General features: G+C 49.3%; 1 protein-coding gene across 1 annotated transcript in view; it reads right to left on the bottom strand.

Moving 5' to 3' along the window:
- Nucleotides 1–25534, bottom strand: part of BIN2 (bridging integrator 2) — a 429928-nt gene that overhangs the window by 145393 nt on the left and 259001 nt on the right. Inside the window, exon 4 of the mRNA XM_069653398.1 lies at nucleotides 7072–7166. Coding sequence (XP_069509499.1) covers nucleotides 7072–7166 — 95 coding nt within the window. The remainder of the gene's footprint in view (nucleotides 1–7071; nucleotides 7167–25534) is intronic.

A 25534-nucleotide genomic window follows, 5' to 3' on the forward strand; every position in this document is an offset into this window, starting at 1 on the left:
GACCCCGTATCTCCTGCCAAGCATCCCCCCTCACGCTGGACGGCCCCCTGCAATCCACATAAGTGTGTCTCCATTCACGAGTCTTCCTGTGTCTTGTCTGCATGACCACCGCCCCAATCCACCCCCCGCCCTATCAAAGGCAGTTCGCACCGGGGTACTTGTGCTGCCAAGTGGAGCTGTCAGGGAGCGATAAAGGCCAAGAGGTGCCAAAGACCATGTACACTTCAAAGTGGTCTATAGAGCATGGGTTGTTGTTCCCATGTCTACCTCCAGACCCCGTGTCTCCTGCCAAGCATCCCCCCTCACGCTGGACGGCCCCCTGCAATCCACATAAGTGTGTCTCCATTCATGAGTCTTCCTGTGTCTTGTCTGCACGACCACCGCCCCAATCCACCCCCTGCCCTATCAAAGGCAGTTTGCACCGGGGTACTTGTGCTGCCAAGTGGAGCTGTCAGGGAGCGATAAAGGCCAAGAGGTGCCAAAGACCATGTACACTTCAAAGTGGTCTATAGAGCATGGGTTGTTGTTCCCATGTCTACCTCCAGACCCCGTGTCTCCTGCCAAGCATCCCCCTTCACGCTGGACGGCCCCCTGCAAACCGCATAATGCCACGACATATACACGTCATTCATTCACAAACACACCCCTGTTTCGAAATCTTTATAACCCACTTCATATTTCTAATGAGAACTTCTTTGCGCTTTGCTAGTCAACCCGTGAAGGTGCTGGTTATCTGCTCTTCGTCTCTGTGAACTTCCGTGACCACTTCGAGGAAACTCGTCAGTTTGCAACCTGTGAACTGCTCCCTGTTCTACGACAAGAAACTACTGTGATCCCTGCATCTAACTGTTTGTTCGTCAAGGTAAGGCCATGTACCATAATCATTTTGCGTCCAATTTCTTTTCGTTCAAGACAGTACATGCAAGAAACTAGTCACATGTTCTGAGTTTACATTGGTATTCATAGAGAATTGTTGATCTTTACTTTTCAGAACTTTCCACAATGCCTGCCTGTTCCATTGGCGGTTGCCCTTCGAAGACCGATAATAAATCTGAAGGTACTATAATGCATGTTTTCCCTAAGACAATAGATCAGATAAGAGAATGGGTCCGATATTGCGGATATCCACCGTCTGAGCTTGAAAGTAGAGTCCTAGAAGTCTTTGCGGACAAGAGGGGTGATCGATACCGCATCTGCAGCAGGCACTTTAGCTCAGACATGTACTCCACATCATTGCTAATAAAGAAGAACACACCGCGAGCGAGGCGAAAATTGCTCTCAACCGCTATTCCCACTCTATTCGTCCACATCCCTCCACTGGTGAGTCAAGTTTACGTATTTATCTCTCGGCCTTGCGGTAGTGTGTAGCATTAGCTAACAATAATTTCCCCATTTATGTATCCACTCAATATGAAGGCGGAAGATTCTCCATCCGTGTCGTTATTGCAGTCATCAGCCACTTCAAGCGCCTATCGGGTAATCTTACTTAGCTATTCTGCCACTGACTTGTTTTAGGCATGTAAATCAATAGTTTTAATTTATCGTGTAATTATTTTACCTAATGGTACACCCTTGTACTCGTCCTCTAGTCTTTGTTTTCAGTTATAATTATTGTTATCCAAAATAATGCAAGTACTGTCTTTCAGGGAGATGCTGAGGAGTCCAACGTATTGACGACAACCGTTGATGTCACTCAGATGCTCGAGGTACGTTTCCGGACAGTTCCATCGATGGAGATCATCAGATCTTGCATTCTTGTAGCGTGATTGTTACACACAATGTTTCTTTCGTTTTTAGCCATTGATATGTCCTTCTGTCGTCGCCCTCCTATGTGTCTTCTTTTTTCAATATTGTGTTCATTACTAATGAAAGTCCTATGTTTCAGGGAGTCGATGGAGCATTAGTCCAAGAAGAAGGGGGAGCATGCAGTTACGGGTCGGCGCAACAGCTTGCAGAAGTGTGCACCGCAGTTACATCGTCCCTTGATGTTCTTATGCATTTCGAGGTATGGATACTGACAGTTCGATCAAGCGAAATCATATGACGTGATTACATCCGCTATACTTCCTTCTTTATTAACGCAAGTACTATGTTTCAGGGAGATGACGGAGCTTCTTCTACAAGAACATCACCCCTAGTAGTTGATGCAGATCTCTGGGTGGTGACACTTCCAACGATCGAGCAAATCGAATCATATTTACATATCCATTATTTATTTTAGACAACTGATCATTTGTGCAGGTCTATTTAGATGAGCCGTTGACGCCTGCACAAAGTTTATGTTCTTTTTAACAAAATAGAAAACCATACTAATGCAATTACTGTGTTTCGGGGAGTTACTGAAGCATCATCTTCAATAATATCATCAATGGAAGTCTATGAGGAGCCCGAGGTATGGATCTTGACAGTTCCATCTAACTAGATCAACAATGCGTGAATAATTGTCGTTTGAATGTTCTACACAAAGCGTTCATTCGTGTTTTGCTATTGAGATGTACGTGGGTATTGGTCCCCAAGTACATTTTGTGTTTTCGATATTATTATAAATACTAATGAAAGTTCTATGTTTCAGGGAGTCGATGGAGCGTCAGTGCGAGATGGATGTGCTTATCATGAAAATATAGTCGTTGCAGCGCAAGAGGAAGTGGAGACATGCACACACGAGTCGGAGCAACAGCGTCCTGATGTTGAAGTTCGAGGCAAGAAAGTTTCAAAGAAAAGAAAGCAAAAGAAGGTTAGTGTCCTGGTCACTATATTATGTTGTTTTTCACTGTTAATAGTTCAATACTGTAAGTTGTGTTTAAACTGAACATCCCTTTTCCAATCTGTCCTCTAGTTGCGAGTGGGTGTACGAACTAGATCTACACAGACAGTGAAGCGAACGAGAGATGTTGCTTGTCAAACCTTTTGGCAGGGACTTGAGACTGGAGATGCATCGTGCCAATGGGAAGAATATGAAGTGATTGACAACGGAGCTATACCACATCCAGCCATTGATAGTGAATGTCCTCCTGGTAGTTCGGATGCAGTCGGAGATCAATTCACAGAATCCACACCCGCAAAAACTAAGACCGCGAGAAAGTTGAAGAAATTGTTTTATTCACCCATCGCCGGAGAAGGAACAGATGTTGCAATGGAAGAGAATGAAGTGGACGACAATGAAACACCATCAATATCACTGAACATAGCGGAAGACGATATCAGAGATTCTACCTTTCATGTGAGTGACATGTCCTCAACGTTACAGACCGAACCAGCTGGGATGCAGAGTGACAGTATAAGGAAAGAGGCCAAATTCATTGTATTCGATAGTTGTTTGATTGATATTATTATTCGGATGAAATGTGGGCATTCGGTTGGTGGGGAAGTATGTGGGGAGCCATTGATTAATGTGACTCGTGCAATTCGAGGCACTAACCTTAAAATACATGCCACCTGTACAAAATATCATCCTTTCTCATGGTCTGCACAACCCATGCTGGGGAAACTGCCAGCAGGCAATCTACTTTGTGCAGCGGCTGCACTTTTTAGTGGTTCAAGTTTTAAAAAGTTAGAGTCTTTCTTTCAGTTTGTGGGAATCCATTTCATTGCGAAAACTCAGTTCTACAAATACCAAACCGATTATCTATTTCCAGCCATTAGCGAAGGTTGGAGAATGGAAAAAATGTCTATTGATAGTACATTCACGGGCAAACGGTTCAGGCTAGCCGGTGATGGACAGTGCGACAGCCCAGGATTTTCAGCCAAGTACTGCACCTACCACTTTCAGGACATGGAAAGTAAGAAAATTGTGAGTTCGGTGGTCGTGCAGGTGTCACAAAGTACATCCTCAGTGGCCATGGAGAAAGTTGGCTTTGTAGCATCATTGCAAGAACTACAATCGCGGGGAATGGTGATCGACCTGATAGCCACGGACAGACACGTTTCAATTGCCAAGACAATGAGAGAAGAGTACAAAAATATAAATCACCAATTTGACGTTTGGCATCTTGCAAAAACAATCAATAAAAAAATGTCGGCTGCAGGTAAAAAAAAAAGATATGCAAGGTATTTCACAGTGGTCCAAGTCAATCAGCAACCATCTTTGGTGGAGCTCAAAAACATGTGGAGGGTCGTTGGAAATTCTACTGGAAAAATGGCGGTCAGTAATGCTACACTGTAGCAACGTTCACCGCTGGAACACAAACCAACATTTCCACAATTGTGAACATGGCCATTTGTCCACAGAGGAGGCACGGAAGAAGAAGTGGTTGATTCCTTCATCACCCACTCACAAAGCCATTGAAAAGATTGTATTTGATAAAACTATAACAAGAGATTTGAGGGGACTCACGGAATTCTGCCACACAGGAGATTTGGAGGTGTTCCACAATATGTGCCTAAAGTACAGGCCAAAACGATTGCATTTTGGCATGGAGGGCATGATAAATCGGACTCTTCTAGCGGTCTTGGCACATAACCATAATGTTGGCCGTCAACAAAGTAGGACGACCGGAACTTTAGGGACGCTTCGCTACAATAAGGCCTTCACTAAAAGAAGTAAACAATGGGTTATCAAACCAGTGTTTGAGGATATGCAATATGACTTTATTGAGAGACTTATTGTTGATGTCCTAGATAGGCACATACACGGAGTTGTGAACGAACCTGTGCAGGGGACAACTGCATTGCCACCCAACATTGCCTCTGTTCATTGTCCACCTAAAGAAGAGCTCATTGAGAAATACACATCACGGTTTAAATGATTGTAATTTGATTGTCTGTTCTCTCGAGTCTCCTCATGTCGCAGGCCCATTGAATATGTGTATCTATGTAATGTGTAAATAAAAGTGATTGCTCAGTGTACATGCAATGTGTCTCTCCACCGTTGCCCCTCCCTTCACCGTGCAGTTGTGCGAACCACCCAGGTGTCACCTGTGACTTTGCTCTGGAGTCTCCTCATGTTGCAGGCCCATTGAATATGTGTAACTATGTATTGTGTAAATAAAAGTGATTGCTCAATGTACATGCAATGTGTCTATCCAACCTTGTTCATTTGCGCATTAAATTAAACCAAACAGTAATATAAATCATTTTTCAAAAAATATAGAATGTCTCCGTATTTATGGTTCTCTGGGGCTGCAAATGCACGCAGACAAAATGCAAAGATGGAGTGTAAATTTCAAGTCCTGTGAGATGGCCTTACACTAAATGTAGCTAACTAGGAATGTGTGCTCGTTCAAAGTGAAGGTCAGCTGCTTTGATTTTTTGCTCGGGTGCCGGAATGGCCCACGACTCAGTATAAGGTTCTATTGTTATTTGACCTTGACAGGCCGGGACCATCCCGAAAGACTTCTTTTTGGGGGTGTGGGGCAATAACGTAAGAAACGATAATGAATATAATTTCAGAAACGAAAGCCATTTAATGTTCGTTCATTAGAAGAAATAACGTTGGCATAGAAGGAGTGGTATTTCGGGGCTGCCCTACGCACAGACACAATGGAAAATGCAAATATAATGTAAGTAACTCTTTAGATGAGTTTATACCGCAATTTAATTACTATACAGTAGCTTTAAAGACGGGTTAAGTTGTACTTGTTCGTTCTATGTGGCATATTGTTTTGTACCGCGCACTATCTTGAGGAGAACCATCTCCTTTTACGGAAGCACCTCAAAACCTTCCTCTTTGCTTCTGCTTTCTCTCTCCCTCTCCCCTGCTACAACTGGTCCACTGTCTGCGACCTCGGTCCTGGGCCCTTCCACTCTCCACCTGCACTGCCTCCCTGTCAACCCCTGCACTGGGGGACTGTCTCAGTATCCTACAGCCCCCCTTGACGTATAATACCCAGTTGCACTGTCCTAGCTATGAAATAATTTCCTGACCTAATATATAAAATGAATAATTTTAATAAAGATCTGATGGTGAGACTAATTTCATTTTTTATGTTTTTAAAACAGGTACATCCTTCATTATTGTATGTGTCACGAGTACCAGCCACCGGCGGATGGCTTTTATAACCGCCAGTTGCTTCTCCGCGTGAACAACGTTACCACCCTGACCATTTTATGGGACGATCGCCAAGTACAAGTATGCCCTTACGCGATACTAACGGCTAGATGCAACATACAGACCGTTGTGGTGGCCTAGTGCCTCGTTGTTGGAACAGCCATGCGATTATCAGTGCGACCGAAGAGCTTATTTTATCGTAAACCAACACCCTGTGTACTGCACACGAACATCGCTTGCCTCAAGACAAACTATTTTGGAACAAGAGCAAAGAAAAATGCAAATCGCTGAATATTCTCAAAACATTTGATGTCAAATAAATGTACTTTGCCAAATGTACAATCTTGCCGTTTGCTTTTAAACCACAGTTTCATATTCCGAATTGTGGCGCTGTATTGTGAGATGATCTAAGACCCTGTGTACAGCAAAGGAACATCGCGTGCCTCAAAACGAACTTTTTGGAACGTGAGCAAATAAAAATGAAAATCGCTGAATATTCTCAAAACATTTGATGTCAAATAAATGTACTTTACCAAATTTACAATCTTGCGGTTTAATTTAAAAGTACAGTTTCATATTCCCAATTGTGGCGCGCTGTGTTGTGTGAGCTCATCTGTGTTGATTTCCGGGTTCTGTGTGGAGTCGCGTAGAAGACGCCTGGGCGCGTTTGCCTACGCAGCTCAGTCACGTCACGGATAGAGGCGGGGAATATGAATGTTTTGATAAAGTCTGTTTCAGGGGCGGGGGATTTGATTTAGTGCCGCAAAAGCAGGTGAGCCAGGGCGATGGGGGGAAATGATAGGATTATCAGAAAATGGCGGCTGATTTCGAGTGCGTTAATGGACGAAAAGTCGGGTAAGGTCCATAGGAAAGTTTTCTACGATCTACCGAGTTATGCTTAAAAACACATGGCCGAACCGTAGGGACAATAAAAAAAAAGTCCCGGAACTATCCTTTAACACGCCTAAAATGGAAAACAAATCAACAGCAGCGAGTGACTAGCAATTGCTTCCAATTCCTCCCTCAGGACCCGTAGCTCCTGCCCCAAAAGTTGACTCCAGCGGCCACCACTACTGTCAACCTACCGCCACTATGGATTTCAGGTCTTCATGCCCATCCCATTCAGGATGGTAAATTTCTTGCAGAGTTTCGGAGAGCCTTTTTGAGCATTCGTGCATCACTGGAAGAGAAAAAGCAATCATATTAGAACATTACAGCATACCTGCCCACTCCCTAATAGGTCTGGGAGATATTACATAAACACATTTAGCACTCGCCAGTACAACTTTACACAGTCAGTGACATGTTGCAGAAATGCTTGTGCCTGGCAAAATGTGTCCTAATCCTTGCAAATACACAAATGCATTGCACCAGTGTAAAGTATATGTAATACAGGCCAAGAGTATTATTGTTCTTCTGTAAATGGTAGTGCAAAATTGCAGTAGTCCGTGGTACATTACATTTGGCAGTGCAAATGTTATGCAATGCATACATAAACGTTGCATTAATGTGGTGCAATCATGGGCTGGCATTTGCTCGGGACATTGATTCCCTCAGTGCATAACACTTTTGTAACACTGTGCTTGTTTTTGCCCCAGCACAAATGCTTGTATAACATTACAATAGCTTTAGGGTATTAGGTGTATGTAGTCCTGGCTATTACTTTATTTTTAATCGGTTAGGAGGATTGCATATCATTAGAGAGCTACTATGCACACGAGGAAGCTTGTCCAGAGTGTTTGTGGGAATGGGAATTGCCAGTCATCCAGATCTCGGTCTTGCCTTGATCAGGTTCAGGTTATGACGACAGGGAACTACTTCAATGAATCTCAGACTTCTGATTGGCCATCTAGTTTAAGGAAAGTTTGAACATCGTCCATGTAAGTATGTTGTATGTTTATTTATATATGTCTTGAAAACTCAAAGTGCTTCATTGTGAAGCACTATACAAAGAGCATATTAATGGCCAGAGTACTCAGATACCTGGGTGTTTTGCAAACTTCTACACGGCCATGATACAGTCACTAAAACAATAAACTGGCTGGTGGTGGGGAAGGGGATGGAGCCAGCACAAGGCACTTTTTAAATATATCTTTAATAATTGCAGTATTTACAGATATATACTGATATTAAATAATGTGATTTCGGGGGATTATTGAGTGCGGAAAAGGGGGATGATAGCCCTCTAAGATCCTGGGAATTCCTTAAAATGGATCTTGAGGGTAATCTGGAAGACATTTACTGTCTGAATGTCCTAGAATTGCTCTTTTTTGAAGGGATGGAAATGCAGCGATGCGGACCCAGGAGAGTAAACTAGTAAACATGGGACAGCACAGGGCCAATAGAATGCGTTCCTCAACAAAAAATCAGTATCTATTAGTGGCTGATCTGTCAGTAACATTAAGGGGAGGGCGAGGTTACACATTGGCCAACATGTTCTGGCTCAATGGAGTCTCAGGAGACATAATTCCTTAGAAACACCAAATAGGCTTTTTAAAATTGTTGGGGCACCCAGCCTGTAACCAATGATATGCTAACAATAAAAGGCAAATATAGGCTCGGCTAGTAATGTTTTAATGATGCACGGCAAAGAGACATCTGCCTAAAGAGGGCCGCATGTTGTTCCAACTGGGGTGCTTATGTGACATTTAGAATTTTGTATTGGATTTTAAGGAACAGGTCAAGTGTTCGTTGTGCCCCCGTAGTAAAGTGATTTGATTTGAGAAGCAGCTGGCTTGCATTTCACACAGTGATACATTTAGCGCTATCACAGATTTCTTTGCTTGTGGTCGTCGACTGAAGCATTCCAAAATGCGAAAGAGATCCTTTGGTGAGTAGAGGATACAGGTACGCCTTTGGTGAAGTATGCCATTTTTGCATTCAATCGTATCTAGACAGATGCTTATAGACCAATGCATCTGCAACAAGTGCCTCCATTGGCCATTTACTGTAATAGGCGGCATAGAATTCATTGGCTCACATTCATCCGCAGGATTTTGGTTACCTGTTTAAGCATTCTTAATTGTCAAATTCCTGCTATGGCTCTGAGTGATTTCCATGGGCAAACGAATGATGGAAGTGTTTTTTTTAAAAGCTGGAACAATTGTTGTTTGGTGTGGGTGGAGGTCAGCAAATGGCTCAGCTACACAGCTGGAATTGGTTTGTCTTCCCGAAAAGACAGGTCTAAAATGGGTGAGGTCCAAACTTCATTGACTTTAAGACTTCTAGATTGAGAAATGATTGTGCTGATTGTGGGCTTTGGCCGACATGTTCTATTTGCCTACTATACAATTGCTAGTTGTCATTCATGCTAAGATCTTACACCATGTCTGTAAAGTTGTGGAGTACCCCAGGGGTCTAAATGAAATTGAAAATTGAGGTGTGTGCAAGAAGGTGAGATGGCGCAGTGAATCGAGTCACATTCACAATTTTCAATGTATTGTCCAGAACGTCATTTTTGACAATACATCACCTGGTGAAATCCACCAACATGACTGCTTGTCTGCATTGATTGTAATTTGACTTAGAGTATGCAGTCCTCAGCCTGCCGAGGTTCTGTTATACGAGGAAGGTCAATAGCATTGTCCTGTAGATGGACAGAGATGTCTCGTGAACCTCTTTCTGCCGCGCTTGCAAAGTCAATTGGGTGACACATTAAGTATTAAACTTACAGAGCTCTGGGATAATACTTATTGTGACAAATATGGTCAATATTGGGATATTGATAGAAATGTAAAGATTGTTCTGTGATAGGTAAATAGAACACTTATTGAATGCAGTTAAGCCCAAGGTCAAATAGATATCTAGTTGTATTATGCAGACACATATTGTGTTCGAACTGCACTGGGGTGTACGCCTCTTTTGAGTATCTTTCCTGTGCATTTCACCAATGTTTATTATCATTAAGTGTAGAGTAGCCAAGGTTAGACAGAAGATATCAAAATATAACTCAAATATGTACACATATTTTTGGAATAATTGAATCATTTGTATTATTCAATTAGTAATCAAATATGTGTACATATTTGAGCACATTTTCACTCAAATGTCCTTCCGTTCAATGAAAAGCGTGCCTATCTGCACTTTATATGAGCCTCATTTCTCTTTCATCATACATTGTGCAAAATACAATGTACATCAGCAGTAGCCTATCCTGAGCCACTGTATCCAACATGTTTCTATCCTTTAATGCCAAATAGGCTGGGACAATTTTCTGAGGTAAACATTGTATTTGTATGTCCTTTTGATTGTATACAGACCCAGGGGTTCTCTCTGTCTTCAGGGCTTGAAGTATGCAGCAAGAAAACTCAAAAGAAAAACAGCTTTCATTATTAAGAAGAATGTCATGTGTGGGGAACTTACTTTTCCTTGCTTTAATCTGTAAACACTACAGAGCAGCTGTATTGCCATTAGAGCATGAGATGACTTAAAGGAACAACCCATCTTTTTGTACAAGGGGACTGAGCCACAGGGGACTGTTTTGGTCCTGTTGGTTCAGATGAGCCTCCCAGAGGGTTGATGCAGCAGGATTCCTGGGGCTCACCACTCCCTCTGAGATGCAGTGTTTTCAGTTCCTCTTGGCGGACATCGTGCCCTTCAATATTGAAAGACAGCTACAAGTCCCATGAGCCCCACACTTTGATAGGGACAGACAGCAAACTAATGTTTTCCATGAACCTCAAGCAAATGAACATATGTGCGTATTCAAAGGAAAGGAAGAACCTCAATCCCATCACATGATCAGGTGAAAACGGCATGCCATTGTTCCCATCTTATGCCTACAATGGCGGATCACTTCGGATGCCTAAAAAGCGCGGCAGTGATCCCCAAGATGACAGCGAGATTGTGGTGCATATTGAAAACCTCGGAGCAGGTCATTGAGAACAATAGAGGCCAGTTAAATGTCACCCAATAAGAAGAGGATAGCAATAATGGAATTACTAACCAATCGAAAAATCAGTGTAAGAAGGACCACTCAAAAGACCCAAGATAGGTTAATGAAAGAAAAGACCAATCACAGAGAACTTGTGGCCCAGGTGTGTAAAAATGGTTGGGGAAAATCATTAGGGGGACACGCTGGTACAAAGCAGATGCGCTGTTTACAGCTCCCTGGAGAAACATGGAGACCACTAACTAGACCGAGAGAGCCCATCTGCTAACAGTATTGAATCAGAAACTCTGCCAGATACAAGGCAGAAACACCATCATTAGGACCAGTGGTGGACACGGTTTCCATAATAGAGTGTTGCCACAGATACCAAAAGCGAGATGGACAGCCAGTGGCCTAGCCCCTACTAAGAGGAGCCAGAACAATACAAAAAAAAACGGAGAATGAGAGACTCCTGTCAGGGTGGTGGTGAGAATAATGACGGTATGAAAAGACTCCACATTGAGGGGGAGACATAATCTTTTTATTTTCTAAGACAAACTTTATTCAGCTATAAGCCATCAAAGTGCAAGTAAAATAAAATAAACATTCATACCCTACAAATATATAAAACATCTGTCAGATCATACATGAATAATACAAAAACTCTAAAATAAGGAATTATAAATATTCCATTCCATCATAATATGATAATTCACATATACTGAGATAAATATCTACAGCAAATACATTTTCATATGGTCAAAAATCTCTAAATCATTAAAAACATCAGAGGTAGATAAGGATCAAATACAAGTTAATCCACAAGAAAATGGTTCCTAATTTTAAAAAAGCAGGATGAAGATATTCAGCTAAGACTGCGGCTAATCTGTTAGTGTAACATTCCTTAAGGAACTTTATAGCTTCCAGTACTTGTCTAATGCCTTGCTTTGTAAGCCATTTTTGCCCCAGAATCCGACAGAGGGGACAAAAGAACATGAAATGAGCTGCCGTTTCTGTGTTGCCATGTTTGCATGCCTTTGTGGCCATTTAGAATTGAAAACTGTCAAAGGCAGGATATTCATGCAGAGCTTTGATAAAAGGAATCCATTAAATGCATTATTAACCCAAAATAAATACTTTTCCAGTCCCCAGTTTTTTAAAAACTACAAATAAGATCTTGTTTTCTTATCTGTTGCTCTTGAGTTAATAACATGCGCTAAGGCCCAATCATTGAAGGCAACCTTTAAGTTATTTCTTACTGAATTAGGGAAAATATAAGTGTTGATCCAAATAATAAAGACAAGAGACCATGGAGAAGACAAGAGGCTGTGGCCAACTCTTGTCAAGAGACTGTGAAGATGTCCATGGGATGAAAAGACAAGAGACTCTTTAGTTCGCTAAACAAAAGACTGCAGGGAGGTCTATATGATAAGATAACAAGAGTCCCTCCAGAGGTATAGACAAGGCGCCATGGAGAGTTATATGTGATGAGGAAGAAGATGGAGATGTCTAGGTGAAGCGAAAAGACAAGAGAGCGGTTTAAACAAGAGACTTTGGAGAGGTCTATTTGATAAAAAAGACAAGAGTCCCATGAGAGGTCTAGACAAAAGATTGTGGAGAGCCCTATGGTATGAGTATAGAAGAGACAGCAGAGAGGGCTAGATGAGGCACCTGGAAGGCGTGTGGAGAAAAGAACCAAGGGACTGGGGAGAAAGTCGCTTTCAAGCCAGAGGACTCTAGAAGGCCACGGGAAGATCCAAATTGTAAGTACTCTTCCAGAAGGTTGCTTAGTGGTCGGTTATACGCTCTGCTTTGGGAGTTAACAAATAACTTGCTGCGTGTGTCCTGAGAAAAGCAGAGCAATGAATGGCCGCATAGTGAGGCAGGGGGATAATCTGTTTCTTCACTGCAAAACAATGTGGGTAAACCTTGGGCAGGAGCTGCTACTTCCCCTGAATTGTAGATACTATTTCTGCAGCAGTTTCAAAAGGCTATTTATCAGAATTGTGTTTCACTAGTGAGGAAAAGTAAGTACGTCTTTAACGTCAGCACAACACACGGTTGAAGCAGACACTTGAACTAATTTGAATTAGTGGTTCTGTGTGCATGAACGTTTTTTCAATAAAAATAACAAGGAAAAGCATCTTAGTACAGACTCTTGCGTTACTGTTGTTGACAGGCAGATGAATACATCATTCATAGTCACTGCCTGACCGTACCGTCCTTATCCCAGGCAGGTGCAGCAGGAAATAGACCTACATAACTAAAAATGGCGAGAATGAACAAACTCACAGAGATAACATACGGAATAGACATGACGCAAATATGCACTCACCATGAAAAAACACAGACACTGGGCCTCATTCTAAGTTTGCCAGTCCGGACACAAGGGTGCCGGGAAGGTCAACCCGGATCGGCAAACTCTGAGTCTGCCTGCCATGGCTGCTGTGGCCGATAGGTCTGACCATGCCGGGTGCAACGGCCACAGCAGGCAGACTGGTCACGGAACCACCGGCACCATTGCTAACGGTGCCAGTGCTTCCGTGTCCCCACTCCCATAGAGTCCAACAGGACTCTATGCGAATGGGGACTTACAATTTGCGAGTGCCTGATTCCCGGGCCTCTGGACTCGTAATGAGCCGGTGGCACTGGGAAGTCAAGCGCCTGTAAAAATATTACGGGTCCGGCGGACACCCGCCGGTAGCACCGGCATGGTTACCGCCGGACCCATAATGAGGCCCACTAGGTTAAATATGCATTTATACACAAAGAATATAGCTTGAAACCATAAAGACATGAAGAATATAACATAAGCAATGTATAAGCTGAATGCAACACGAATGACACGCGTATATAGCTCACGAACATAGAAACACGACAGTACTGAGCAGCCATCCTTTTCAAAATGGAAGCAGCAGCCTGCATTGAAATGAATTAAAGGCCTCATATTCAAACTGCTGAATTTACTGAACTATAGACCCGTGCAGGGCAGCGACAGTAGCTGCGTGGACCCAGCCAAGGTTACTGAGAATTTAGGCAGCGTCAGGACGGCTCAGAGAGAAAATGAGATAATAATTCCCATGGCACAAGACATATTTTTCTAAGATTAATTAAAGAACAACTAGTCTTTGAAAGCTAGGTGCAGGACAATTAAGATTACGAGCCCAAAACCTTTATAAGAAATGGATCGACTAAGTCCCTAGTGGTCAGGAAAGTAACAACAGTCTTGCTTATATTAGTTAAAATCTCAGGGTTGAAGTATTTCAATGTCCCATAATCCAAGAACACTGTCTATTCATTAGCCCCAGTCTACAGATAGGGCACCGACCTCGACTCCCCTCATATTCTCTGAAATTAGATGCCTTACAAGGTTAACAACAAAGAAGTTGCCCTGGCTCATGGCCTACGAATAAGGGGTAGTATCTTTTTTAATTGAAAGGAAAGCAGTTCCTGGCCATCTCTCCCCTATTCTTGTCTGGCACATGTGTTGACGCCTGTTAATCGCCCAAGATTGATCAGTAATATTTCACCCAATGAAAACACTTGATGCTAGGCCGCGCAGTACATGTTGCACTGACCCATCATGTATTGTAGAGATGACATGTATTCACCATTATCAATTTAGAGGTGGTCTCGGGTGGAGCCATCAGATATGTAATGTCCAATTAGAAGACTAACCCCTATATTTATTTTATTTTTATTTTTTATTTTGTACATTTGTAGAGCGCACTGCAGCCCATAGACATTGAGGCGCTATTACATGAAGCTGTACGCAGGCAAGATTATGTATACATGGAAAACAAAGGTACTTAGTTACAGAGAGAGAAAACGGAGCGTGGTTACATAGGACGTTCGCCTGCCTGCAGAGATCATGGCAGGAAGGTTAGACAAACAGCCTGGTTTTTAAGGCTTTGCGGAAGGCTAAGTGAGAGTCAATCCCCCTGAGGTGCATGGGTAGGGCATTCCAGTGTGAGGCTGCTAGTGCTGGGAAGCTCGAACCGCCCACACGTACTCAGGTCTTGGGTGTAGAGATCAGGTTGGTATAGGCAGATCTAGAGGGCCTGGCAGAGGTGGGTCGTGAAATTCTCTGGTCAAGGTAAGGGGGAGCAAGGTCATGGAGGCATTTATGGGTGAGGGAGAGGATTTTAAAGATGATCCTCTGTCTAATGGGCAGCCAGTGGACCTGCCTTCTAAGGTCAGAAATGTGGTCTTTCCTGGAGAAACCTGTGGCGGCCCTGAGGGTGTTGTTCTGGGCAAGTTGGAGCTTGGTGATATTTTAGCCATAGGTTCCACCAAGGAGCGCATTGCAGTAGTCCAACCTGGATCCTATCATGGCCCTAGCAATAGTGAGGCCATTTTGAGAGAATATGAAGGGACTTGCTGCGTAGATGAGTTTGGAGTAGTATGCAGATGAAGAGGCTATGGCATTAACATGCCTGTCCATGGTGAGATTAGATTCAAAATAGACTCCTAGAGTCTTGACTGTTTGGGATACCGCAATTGGTATGTTGTCGATGGTAAAGGAGGAGTATTGTTTGTCAAGGTTGCCTAGAATGGTTGGTGACCCAATAAGTAGAAGCTCGGTCTTCTCGCTATTAAGTCATAACCAGTTGTCTGCCATCCAAGCTTGGATAGTGGTGTAGGTGGAGTTGAGGGTGTTCTTGTCCAACTCATAGTCACCTGACAGTGGGATGAGCACTTGGGTGTCATCCGCATAGTTGGTGTATGAGATGCCCATGGCATCAAGGAGATTGAAGAGAGGCCAAGTGAATAGGTTGTCGAGGGTGGGCGTTATGCAGGAGCCCTGGGGCACCCCACATTTGATGTGACTGGGAGAGGCGCATGCTGAGTCTGAGAAAACTTTCATGGCCCTTTCCTTTAGGAAGGAGGTGATCCATGCGCATGCTTTCGGGGAGAAGTTAGCTGCTATAGAGAGATGGTGGCAGAGTGTGTTGTGATCGACGAGGTCAAATGCCGCTGATAGATCGAGGAGGAGCAGGAGGGCTGGTTTGCCAGCGTCACGAATGTCGTGCATTTGATTTTTTAGGTCAAGTAGAGCCGTTTCAGTCCCATGTCGAGCTCTAAAACCAGACTGCCGAAGGCCCAGAAGGCGGTGCTCTTCGAGGAATTTTTGGACTTGCTGGTAGGCCGCTTTGTCCAGAATTTTCAGTAGAAAGGGGACGGTGGTGATGGGCCTGTAGTTCCCTGGTACTGATGGGTCAAGTGAGTGTTTTTTGAGGAGCGGACGAACCCAAGCTTCCTTAAGATCAGACGGAACATGGCCAGAGTGAAAGGATGCATTTATGAAGGCTGTGAGGAAGGGGGCAAGGGTAGGGCCGCAGTCTTCGACTAGCTGTGCAGGGCAGACGTCACCTTTACAGTTTGAATGTTTTGATGGTTTTTAGGAGTGTGATGACCTCAGATTCGGTGATGTCCTTGAAGTCGAATGACGGGCAGGAGTGGGTTTTGGTCTCTTTGTTGGTGTTAATATTCTGGTTGGCAATTGGAAGGGTCAGAGCTTTTTGGTGCGCCTGAATTTTGATTTGCAAGGTGTTTAGTTTATTAAACATGGCTGATTGGATGTCATTGCACCATTTTTTATCTTTCAAGATGGTGGATGGTGGGGTGGACAGAGTTTCAAGTTCCCTGAAGATGGTGAAGATTTTTTTGGTACTAGATTTAGCGTTGGCAATCCTATTGTTGAAGGAGTTAGCTTTGGCGAGGATAATAGCTGATTTGTAGTCCTTAGAGATAGTCTTAAAGGTCGATTTGGTAGTGTCATTAGGTTTATTTCTCCAGGCTGAGAGGGCAGCTATATAATGTATATATTGTCGAATTCCCTTAACCAATCCCTTCACCTCGTAGATTGTTGTAACTAAGATTGCAGTATGATGTCAGTAGTGATGTGCATTTGATTCATAATCCGTTGTTTTGCATGACAGCTCTGAGAGGTATGAGAATACAATGCTTGCATGCTGTCCCTGCTTTATGTTGGATTGTTAATAAAGCAGCTTTTGCCATTCTCTTTGACTATTCCTGTTATTGAGTATGGGATTTACCACCCTCCCATTTCTGCTTAAACTGTGGTTTTTTAGACCATCTTAACATATGGTAGCAGTGTATGATTGTGGCCAGAGCACTCGGATTGCCGATGTTTCCCTGCCGTGGCACGAAGATTGCGAGGTGACCTGTAGAGATCGGTATCACGCATGAACTGAGAGAGGTCGGCAGAAGCCCCCTTGAAGAGATTCCTATAAGATCCCTGCATGATGCCCCGCAGGGCGGAGTGGAGCTGGCTGATTGGGGGAAGCTTGATACCAAAGGCCATTGGCTGATCAATGGGTGTAAGTATCGACCTGGCAAAACAAAAACGGGGTAGGGAATTGCTGGTATATTGGAAGAATAGTAAAAAAACTAAAGGATTAATGAAGATGGATAGCCTGTGACAAGGTCACAGAAGATTATGTAATACACCTCGCATGAGACATTAAGAGTGATGGGATATCCCGGGACAAGGTCACAGAAGATCACATAATACACCTCTTTATGGGGTAATATTAGCAAGATGGATTACCTCACCAGGAGTGGAGAAGACGGACATATTATATTTGTAGTGGATTCATTTGCGTAGTGATTGATGGTGCCAGCCGTAGGTTTTAAGGTAGTTTAGTTTTGTGAAAAGTTAATTTTTGTGTATACTGGTGTATATTGTGGAGGACGTGAAGCTGTGGTATGGAGCAAAGGGTGTGGTCCGGAGCATGGGTGACATTTGTGGTGTTGCCTGGGTAGTTTGTTGTGGCGTAGAAGGTGTGGTGTTGGGGGGGTGGGGCGTAGAAGTGTTGGGAGTAAAGGGAAACAAATTTGGGGGGAGAGTGTGAAGGAGGGCCGAATAGAGTGTAAGTGGAAACAAAACAGAGGTTTGGTAAGTATCGGCAGACTAAATTGTGACGTGCCATCATTGGGGGTACTGCCCTTATTCAATTACCCCTACACAAGGACAAAATTGTCAAGTGCTGCGCCCAGTGGGTTCAGGACACTGCAGGCAAGATGTTTATGCCATGAATGCAGGGTGCCACTCTTTGGAGATCAATACTGCAACACATGTGAACATATTTGCATGCTGCACGCAATGGGAAGAAATTAGAAAAACAATTAGCGAATCTAGAACTGTGGAAGATGTATGGGGATGAGACGTAGGAACCACCCACAAAAGAGTGGATGCTTGATCGGCATGAAGGGGAGGGTACAGAGCCCGCCGCTCCTGCTCATTCTCCTTAAAGCACTGATCTGTCTCCCAAAACACAGGGACTATACGCATTACAAGAACTAAAAGCAGCTCCAGGATACATTAACCTAACATATGTGCCCCCCCGCCTAGAGCTGTGAAGATGTTATAAACGTAGTAAAAATAAATAAACAAAATTCAGTACCCGCATGTGATGAATATGGTGAATGTTGTGAGTTACAGGAAAAACTGACAGAGGCTGAGGAGGAGATCTGGAGACAGAGAGGCAGGCAGGGCAATAGGGAGGAGACAGCGATTGCCCCGAACAAATGGGTGGGAGGACAAATAATGCTTAAATTAAATGGAAAAATGTGTGGATGACTTTAAAGTTAGAGAAAAGACAGAAGAAAAAAGAGGAAGAGAAAAGAGAACAAGAGAAAATAGAACAAGAATGGGAAAGAAGGTACAAACGAGAGAGGGAAAAGAAACAAGAGGCAGTCAGAGAGAAGGTGAGTAAACGAGAAGAGGAAAAGGACAGAGAAAGCAGGAGATGTGAAAAGGGAAAAGGAAAGGAAAAGAGGAAGAAAGAGGTACTGAGAGACAATTAGAGATTGAAAGTAGCAAGGAAAGGCGATGAAGAGAGATATATGGGATTATCAGGGGACGTGCAGTTCTGGATAAAGAGAGAGACGAAATGCAGGAATTGAGAGAAAGACAAAGGAGTAGGGAAAGACACAGCAAGGAAGTGGATGAGATACTCAAAAAGCATACTCTTCCAGGTGAAGATGAGGGAGAAGCCACCCGTAGAATCATTGGCAATTTGTACAGAAGCAGAAGAGATGGGGAAAGTAACATAGCAAAGACAATAGGAGGGTCTCCACAAGGCAAGGGAAGGAACGTATTGGAAGAGGGAATGAGCAGGACATATGTAATGAGTCCCCTTAGAAGACTAGATTTTAAAGACAGGGAGGACAATGAAAAAGATGGAAGTGAAGATACAATTTTTATAAATGAGGAGGAAGACGAAGGCAGCATGGGCCTCCTCTAAAAGCGTGAGAACAGGGAAAGAGACAGCCTAGTCAAATTTGGAAGAACCAGAAGGGAGGAAGCCAGACCCTGTACAATACCCCAGATGTCAAAAAATGCAATCAAGCAGTTTGGAAGAGAGAACCCCATATGTGAATAAGTTGAGAACCTTAACGGGTGGAAAAAAGTTAGTATGGCAGATGCAGTCATACAGATGAGGGGTGCAGCTGCACTTGGACAAAGGGCAGAATTGACACAGTTCCCATTGTTGGAGAAGGGGGAGGATGGTCGCAATATATTCCATGACCACAGATGGACAAGAATTTACAGGCCGATTCATGGAATAATTAGCGCGGCGCAAGTGGGCAAAAACGTGCGAATCGCAGTGGAATAGCGAAAATCGCAGTGCAAGTGCGAAAATCGCACGAAAAGCAGCGCACGTCGATTCATGGAAGTCCGTGCGCGAGAAAACCAGCGGATGTGCGATAAAAAGTGCGCCGCGCACGTTGGCGCACAGGCCATCTAACAGCGTGCGCCAGGTCACAGCGAAAATCGCACAGGCCACAGCGAAATTCGCACATAGCGCGGCGCACGCAACAAAAGTAGGCGGAACACGGGCGTAACACTCGGAATGGGGAACAACTTGCAAAAACGTGGGCGTCACGGGGGAAGTACAGGGCACAAGTGCGCGGAACGCCCACACGCTCGCCTACAACACGTATTCATGGAATAGAATAGGGCAAAAAAGCGCACGCTCAAACCAGCGCACAGGCACAAACACGACCGCCACAAGAAAGCAGGCGGTAGCGTCTCTGCGGCTGTAAGAAATGTGCGCCAAAAGGTGCGCCAACAAATAGCACCCATATACTGCCATGATGAATGTCCTATACTGTGGCCCTCCAGGACAAATGACGTGCAAAGGGGTACCCACAAACACGGACACGCTGACAAAAAATACGTGTGCGTGTATACCGGGGTGCGCGGGAAGTCTCACACGCGATTTGGCCGGGTACGTGGATTTCAGGGGTGCGCGGGAAGTTCCACACGCGATTCCATCAGGGTAGGTGTATTTCAGGGGTGCGCGGGAAGTTCCACACGCGATTCCATCAGGGTACGTGTATTTCAGGGGTGCGCGGGAAGTCCCACACGCGATTACAGCAGGGTACGTGTATTTCAGGGGTGCGCGGGAAGTTCCACACGCGAATAGCCTGGGCGCGTGTATTTCAGGGGTGCGCGGGAAGTTCCACACGCGAATAGCCTGGGCGCGTGTATTTCAGGGGTGCGCGGGAAGTCCCACACGCGATTACAGCAGGGTACGTGTATTTCAGGGGTGCGCGGGAAGTTCCACACGCGAATAGCCTGGGCGCGTGTATTTCAGGGGTGCGCGGGAAGTTCCACACGCGAATAGCCTGGGCGCGTGTATTTCAGGGGTACGCGGGAAGTTCCACACGCGAATAGCCTGGGCGCGTGTATTTCAGGGGTGCGCGGGAAGTCCCACACGCGATTACAGCAGGGTACGTGTATTTCAGGGGTGCGCGGGAAGTTCCACACGCGAATAGCCTGGGCGCGTGTATTTCAGGGGTGCGCGGGAAGTCCCACACGCGATTAAAGCAGGGTATGTGTATTTCAGGGGTGCGCGGGAATTTCCACACGCGAATAGCCTGGGCGCGTGTATTTCAGGGGTGCGCGGGAATTATCACACACGATTTGGCTTGGTACGTGTATTACAGGGGTGCGTGGGAAGTTACACACGCGATTAGGCTGGGTGGGTCCTCACAGGTGTTCCCTGTACACCCTCGACGGCCCCTGCAGGCAGCCCACAAAACAGGGGACTACCCTGCACACCTGCTCATGTCTCCCACCACCCCCACCCCCCACCATCCAGGGGCACCCTCCACCAGGCCCCCACTCATGTCTCCCACCACCCCCACCCCCCAGCAGTGCAGGGGCAGCCTCCACCAGGCCCCCACTCATGTCTCCCACCACCCCCACCCCCCAGCAGTGCAGGGGCAGCCTCCACCAGGCCCCCACCCATGTCTCCCACCACCCCCACACCCCACCATCCAGGGGCAGCCTCCACCAGGCCCCCACTCATGTCTCCCACCACCCCCACCCCCCAGCAGTGCAGGGGCAGCCTCCACCAGGCCCCCACTCATGTCTCCCACCACCCCCACCCCCTTGCCACCATGGGCACCCTCCACCAGGCCTCCACTCATGTCTCCCACCACCCCCACCCCCCACCATCCAGGGGCACCCTCCACCAGGCCCCCACTCATGTCTCCCACCACCCCCACCCCCCAGCAGTGCAGGGGCAGGCTCCACCAGGCACCCACTCATGTCCCCTATCACCCCCACCCCCCCAGTCACCAGGGGCACCCTCCACCAGGCCCCCACTCATGTCTCCCACCATCCCCACCCCCCCAGTCACAAGGGGCACCCTCCACCAGGCCCCCACTCATGTCTCCCACCACCCCCACCCCCCAGCAGTGCAGGGGCAGCCTCCACCAGGCCCCCACCCATGTCTCCCACCACCCCCACCCCCCAGCAGTGCAGGGGCAGCCTCCACCAGGCCCCCACTCATGTCTCCCACCACCCCCACCCCCCAGCAGTGCAGGGGCAGCCTCCACCAGGCACCCACTCATGTCCCCTATCACCCCCACCCCCCCGCCACCAGGGGCACCCTCCACCAGGCCCCCACTCATGTCTCCCACCACCCCCACCCCCCACCATCCAGGGGCAGCCTCCACCAGGCCCCCACTCATGTCTCCCACCACCCCCACCCCCCTGCCACCATGGGCACCCTCCACCAGGCCCCCACTCATGTCTCCCACCACGCCCACCCCCCAGCAGTGCAGGGGCAGCCCCCACCAGGCCCCCACTCATGTCCCCTATCACCCCCACCCCCCCTCCACCAGGGGCACCCTCCACCAGGCCCCCACTCATGTCTCCCACCACCCCCACCCCCCCAGTCACCAGGGGCAGCCTCCACCAGGCCCCCACTCATGTCTCCCACCACCCCCACCCCCCACCATCCAGGGGCAGCCTCCACCAGGCCCCCACTCATGTCTCCCACCACCCCTACCCCCCTGCCACCATGGGCACCCTCCACCAGGCCCCCACTCATGTCTCCCACCACCCCCACCCCCCAGCAGTGCAGGGGCAGCCTCCACCAGGCCCCCACTCATGTCTCCCACCACCCCCACCCCCCAGCAGTGCAGGGGCACCCTCCACCAGGCCCCCACCCATGTCTCCCACCACCCCCACCCCCCAGCAGTGCGGGGGCAGCTTCCACCAGGCCCCCACTCATGTCTCCCACCACCCCCACCACCCAGCAGTGCAGGGGCAGCCTCCACCAGGCCCCCACTCATGGCTCCCACCACCCCCACCCCCCTGCCACCATGGGCACCCTCCACCAGGCCCCCACTCATGTCTCCCACCACCCCCACCCCCCACCATCCAGGGGCACCCTCCACCAGGCCCCCACTCATGTCTCCCACCACCCCACCCCCCAGCAGTGCAGGGGCAGGCTCCACCAGGCACCCACTCATGTCCCCTATCACCCCCACCCCCCCAGTCACCAGGGGCACCCTCCACCAGGCCCCCACTCATGTCTCCCACCACCCCCACCCCCCCCCAGTCACCAGGGGCACCCTCCACCAGGCCCCCACTCATGTCTCCCACCACCCCCACCCCCCAGCAGTGCAGGGGCAGCCTCCACCAGGCCCCCACCCATGTCTCCCACCACCCCCACCCCCCAGCAGTGCAGGGGCAGGCTCCACCAGGCACCCACTCATGTCCCCTATCACCCCCACCCCCCCAGTCACCAGGGGCACCCTTCACCAGGCCCCCACTCATGTCTACCACCACCCCCACCCCCCAGTCACCAGGGGCACCCTCCACCAGGCCCCCACTCATGTCTCCCACCACCCCCACCCCCCAGCAGTGCAGGGGCAGCCTCCACCAGGCCCCCACTCATGTCTCCCACCACCCCCACCCCCCTGCCACCATGGGCACCCTCCACCAGGCCCCCACTCACGTCTCCCACCACCCCCACCCCCCACCATCCAGGGGCACCCTCCACCAGGCCCCCACTCATGTCTCCCACCACCCCCACCCCCCGGCAGTGCAGGGGCAGGCTCCACCAGGCACCCACTCATGTCCCCTATCACCCCCACCCCCCGCCACCAGGGGCACCCTCCACCAGGCCCCCACTCATGTCTCCCACCACCCCCACCCCCCCAGTCACCAGGGGCACCCTCCACCAGGCCCCCACTCATGTCTCCCACCACCCCCACCCCCCAAGTCACCAGGGGCACCCTCCACCAGGCCCCCACTCATGTCTCCCACCACCCCCACCCCCCAGCAGTGCAGGGGCCGCCTCCACCAGGCCCCCACCCATGTCTCCCACCCCCCCCACCCCCCAGCAGTGCAGGGGCAGCCTCCACCAGGCCCCCATTCATGTCTCGCACCACCCCCACCCCCCAGCAGTGCAGGGGCAGCCTCCACCAGGCCCCCACTCATGTCTCCCACCACCCCCACCCCCCAGCAGTGCAGGGGCAGCCTCCACCAGGCCCCCACTCATGTCTCCCACCACCCCCACCCCCCAGCAGTGCAGGGGCAGCCTCCACCAGGCCCCCACTCATGTCTCCCACCACCCCCACCCCCCTGCCACCATGGGCACCCGACACCAGGCCCCCACTCATGTCTCCCACCACCCCCACCCCCCAGCAGTGCAGGGGCAGCCTCCACCAGGCCCCCACTCATGTCTCCCACCACCCCCACCCCCCAGCAGTGCAGGGGCAGCCTCCACCAGGCCCCCACTCATGTCTCCCACCACCCCCACCCCCCTGCCACCATGGGCACCCTCCACCAGGCCCCCACTCATGTCTCCCACCACCCCCACCCCCCACCATCCAGGGGCAGGCTCCACCAGGCCCCCACACATGTCTCCCACCACCCCCACCCCCCAGCAGTGCAGGGGCAGGCTCCACCAGGCACCCACTCATGTCCCCTATCACCCCCACCCCCCTGCCACCAGGGGCACCCTCCACCAGGCCCCCACTCATGTCTCCCACCACCCCCACCCCCCCAGTCACCAGGAGCACCCTCCACCAGGCCCCCACTCATGTCTCCCACCACCCCCACCCCCCCAGTCACCAGGGGCACCCTCCACCAGGCCCCCACTCATGTCTCCCACCACCCCCACCCCCCAGCAGTGCAGGGGCAGCCTCCACCAGGCCCCCACCCATGTCTCCCACCCCCCCACCCCCCAGCAGTGCAGGGGCAGCCTCCACCAGGCCCCCACTCATGTCTCCCACCACCCCCACCCCCCAGCAGTGCAGGGGCAGGCTCCACCAGGCACCCACTCATGTCTCCCACCACCCCCACCCCCCACCATCCAGGGGCAGCCTCCACCAGGCCCCCACTCATGTCTCCCACCACCCCCACCCCGCTGCCACCATGGGCACCCTCCACCAGGCCCCCACTCATGTCTCCCACCACGCCCACCCCCCAGCAGTGCAGGGGCAGCCCCCACCAGGCCCCCACTCATGTCCCCTATCACCCCCACCCCCCCTCCACCAGGGGCACCCTCCACCAGGCCCCCACTCATGTCTCCCACCACCCCCACCCCCCCAGTCACCAGGGGCAGCCTCCACCAGGCCCCCACTCATGTCTCCCACCACCCCCACCCCCCACCATCCAGGGGCAGCCTCCACCAGGCCCCCACTCATGTCTCCCACCACCCCTACCCCCCTGCCACCATGGGCACCCTCCACCAGGCCCCCACTCATGTCTCCCACCACCCCCACCCCCCAGCAGTGCAGGGGCAGCCTCCACCAGGCCCCCACTCATGTCTCCCACCACCCCCACCCCCCAGCAGTGCAGGGGCACCCTCCACCAGGCCCCCACCCATGTCTCCCACCACCCCCACCCCCCAGCAGTGCGGGGGCAGCTTCCACCAGGCCCCCACTCATGTCTCCCACCACCCCCACCACCCAGCAGTGCAGGGGCAGCCTCCACCAGGCCCCCACTCATGGCTCCCACCACCCCCACCCCCCTGCCACCATGGGCACCCTCCACGAGGCCCCCACTCATGTCTCCCACCACCCCCACCCCCCACCATCCAGGGGCACCCTCCACCAGGCCCCCACTCATGTCTCCCACCACCCCACCCCCCAGCAGTGCAGGGGCAGGCTCCACCAGGCACCCACTCATGTCCCCTATCACCCCCACCCCCCCAGTCACCAGGGGCACCCTCCACCAGGCCCCCACTCATGTCTCCCACCACCCCCACCCCCCCCCCAGTCACCAGGGGCACCCTCCACCAGGCCCCCACTCATGTCTCCCACCACCCCCACCCCCCAGCAGTGCAGGGGCAGCCTCCACCAGGCCCCCACCCATGTCTCCCACCACCCCCACCCCCCAG

This window comes from Ambystoma mexicanum, chromosome 3q (genome assembly GCF_040938575.1).
Source record: "Ambystoma mexicanum isolate Mex_15411 chromosome 3q, UKY_AmexF1_1, whole genome shotgun sequence".
In the NCBI taxonomy this organism is placed as follows: domain Eukaryota; kingdom Metazoa; phylum Chordata; class Amphibia; order Caudata; family Ambystomatidae; genus Ambystoma; species Ambystoma mexicanum.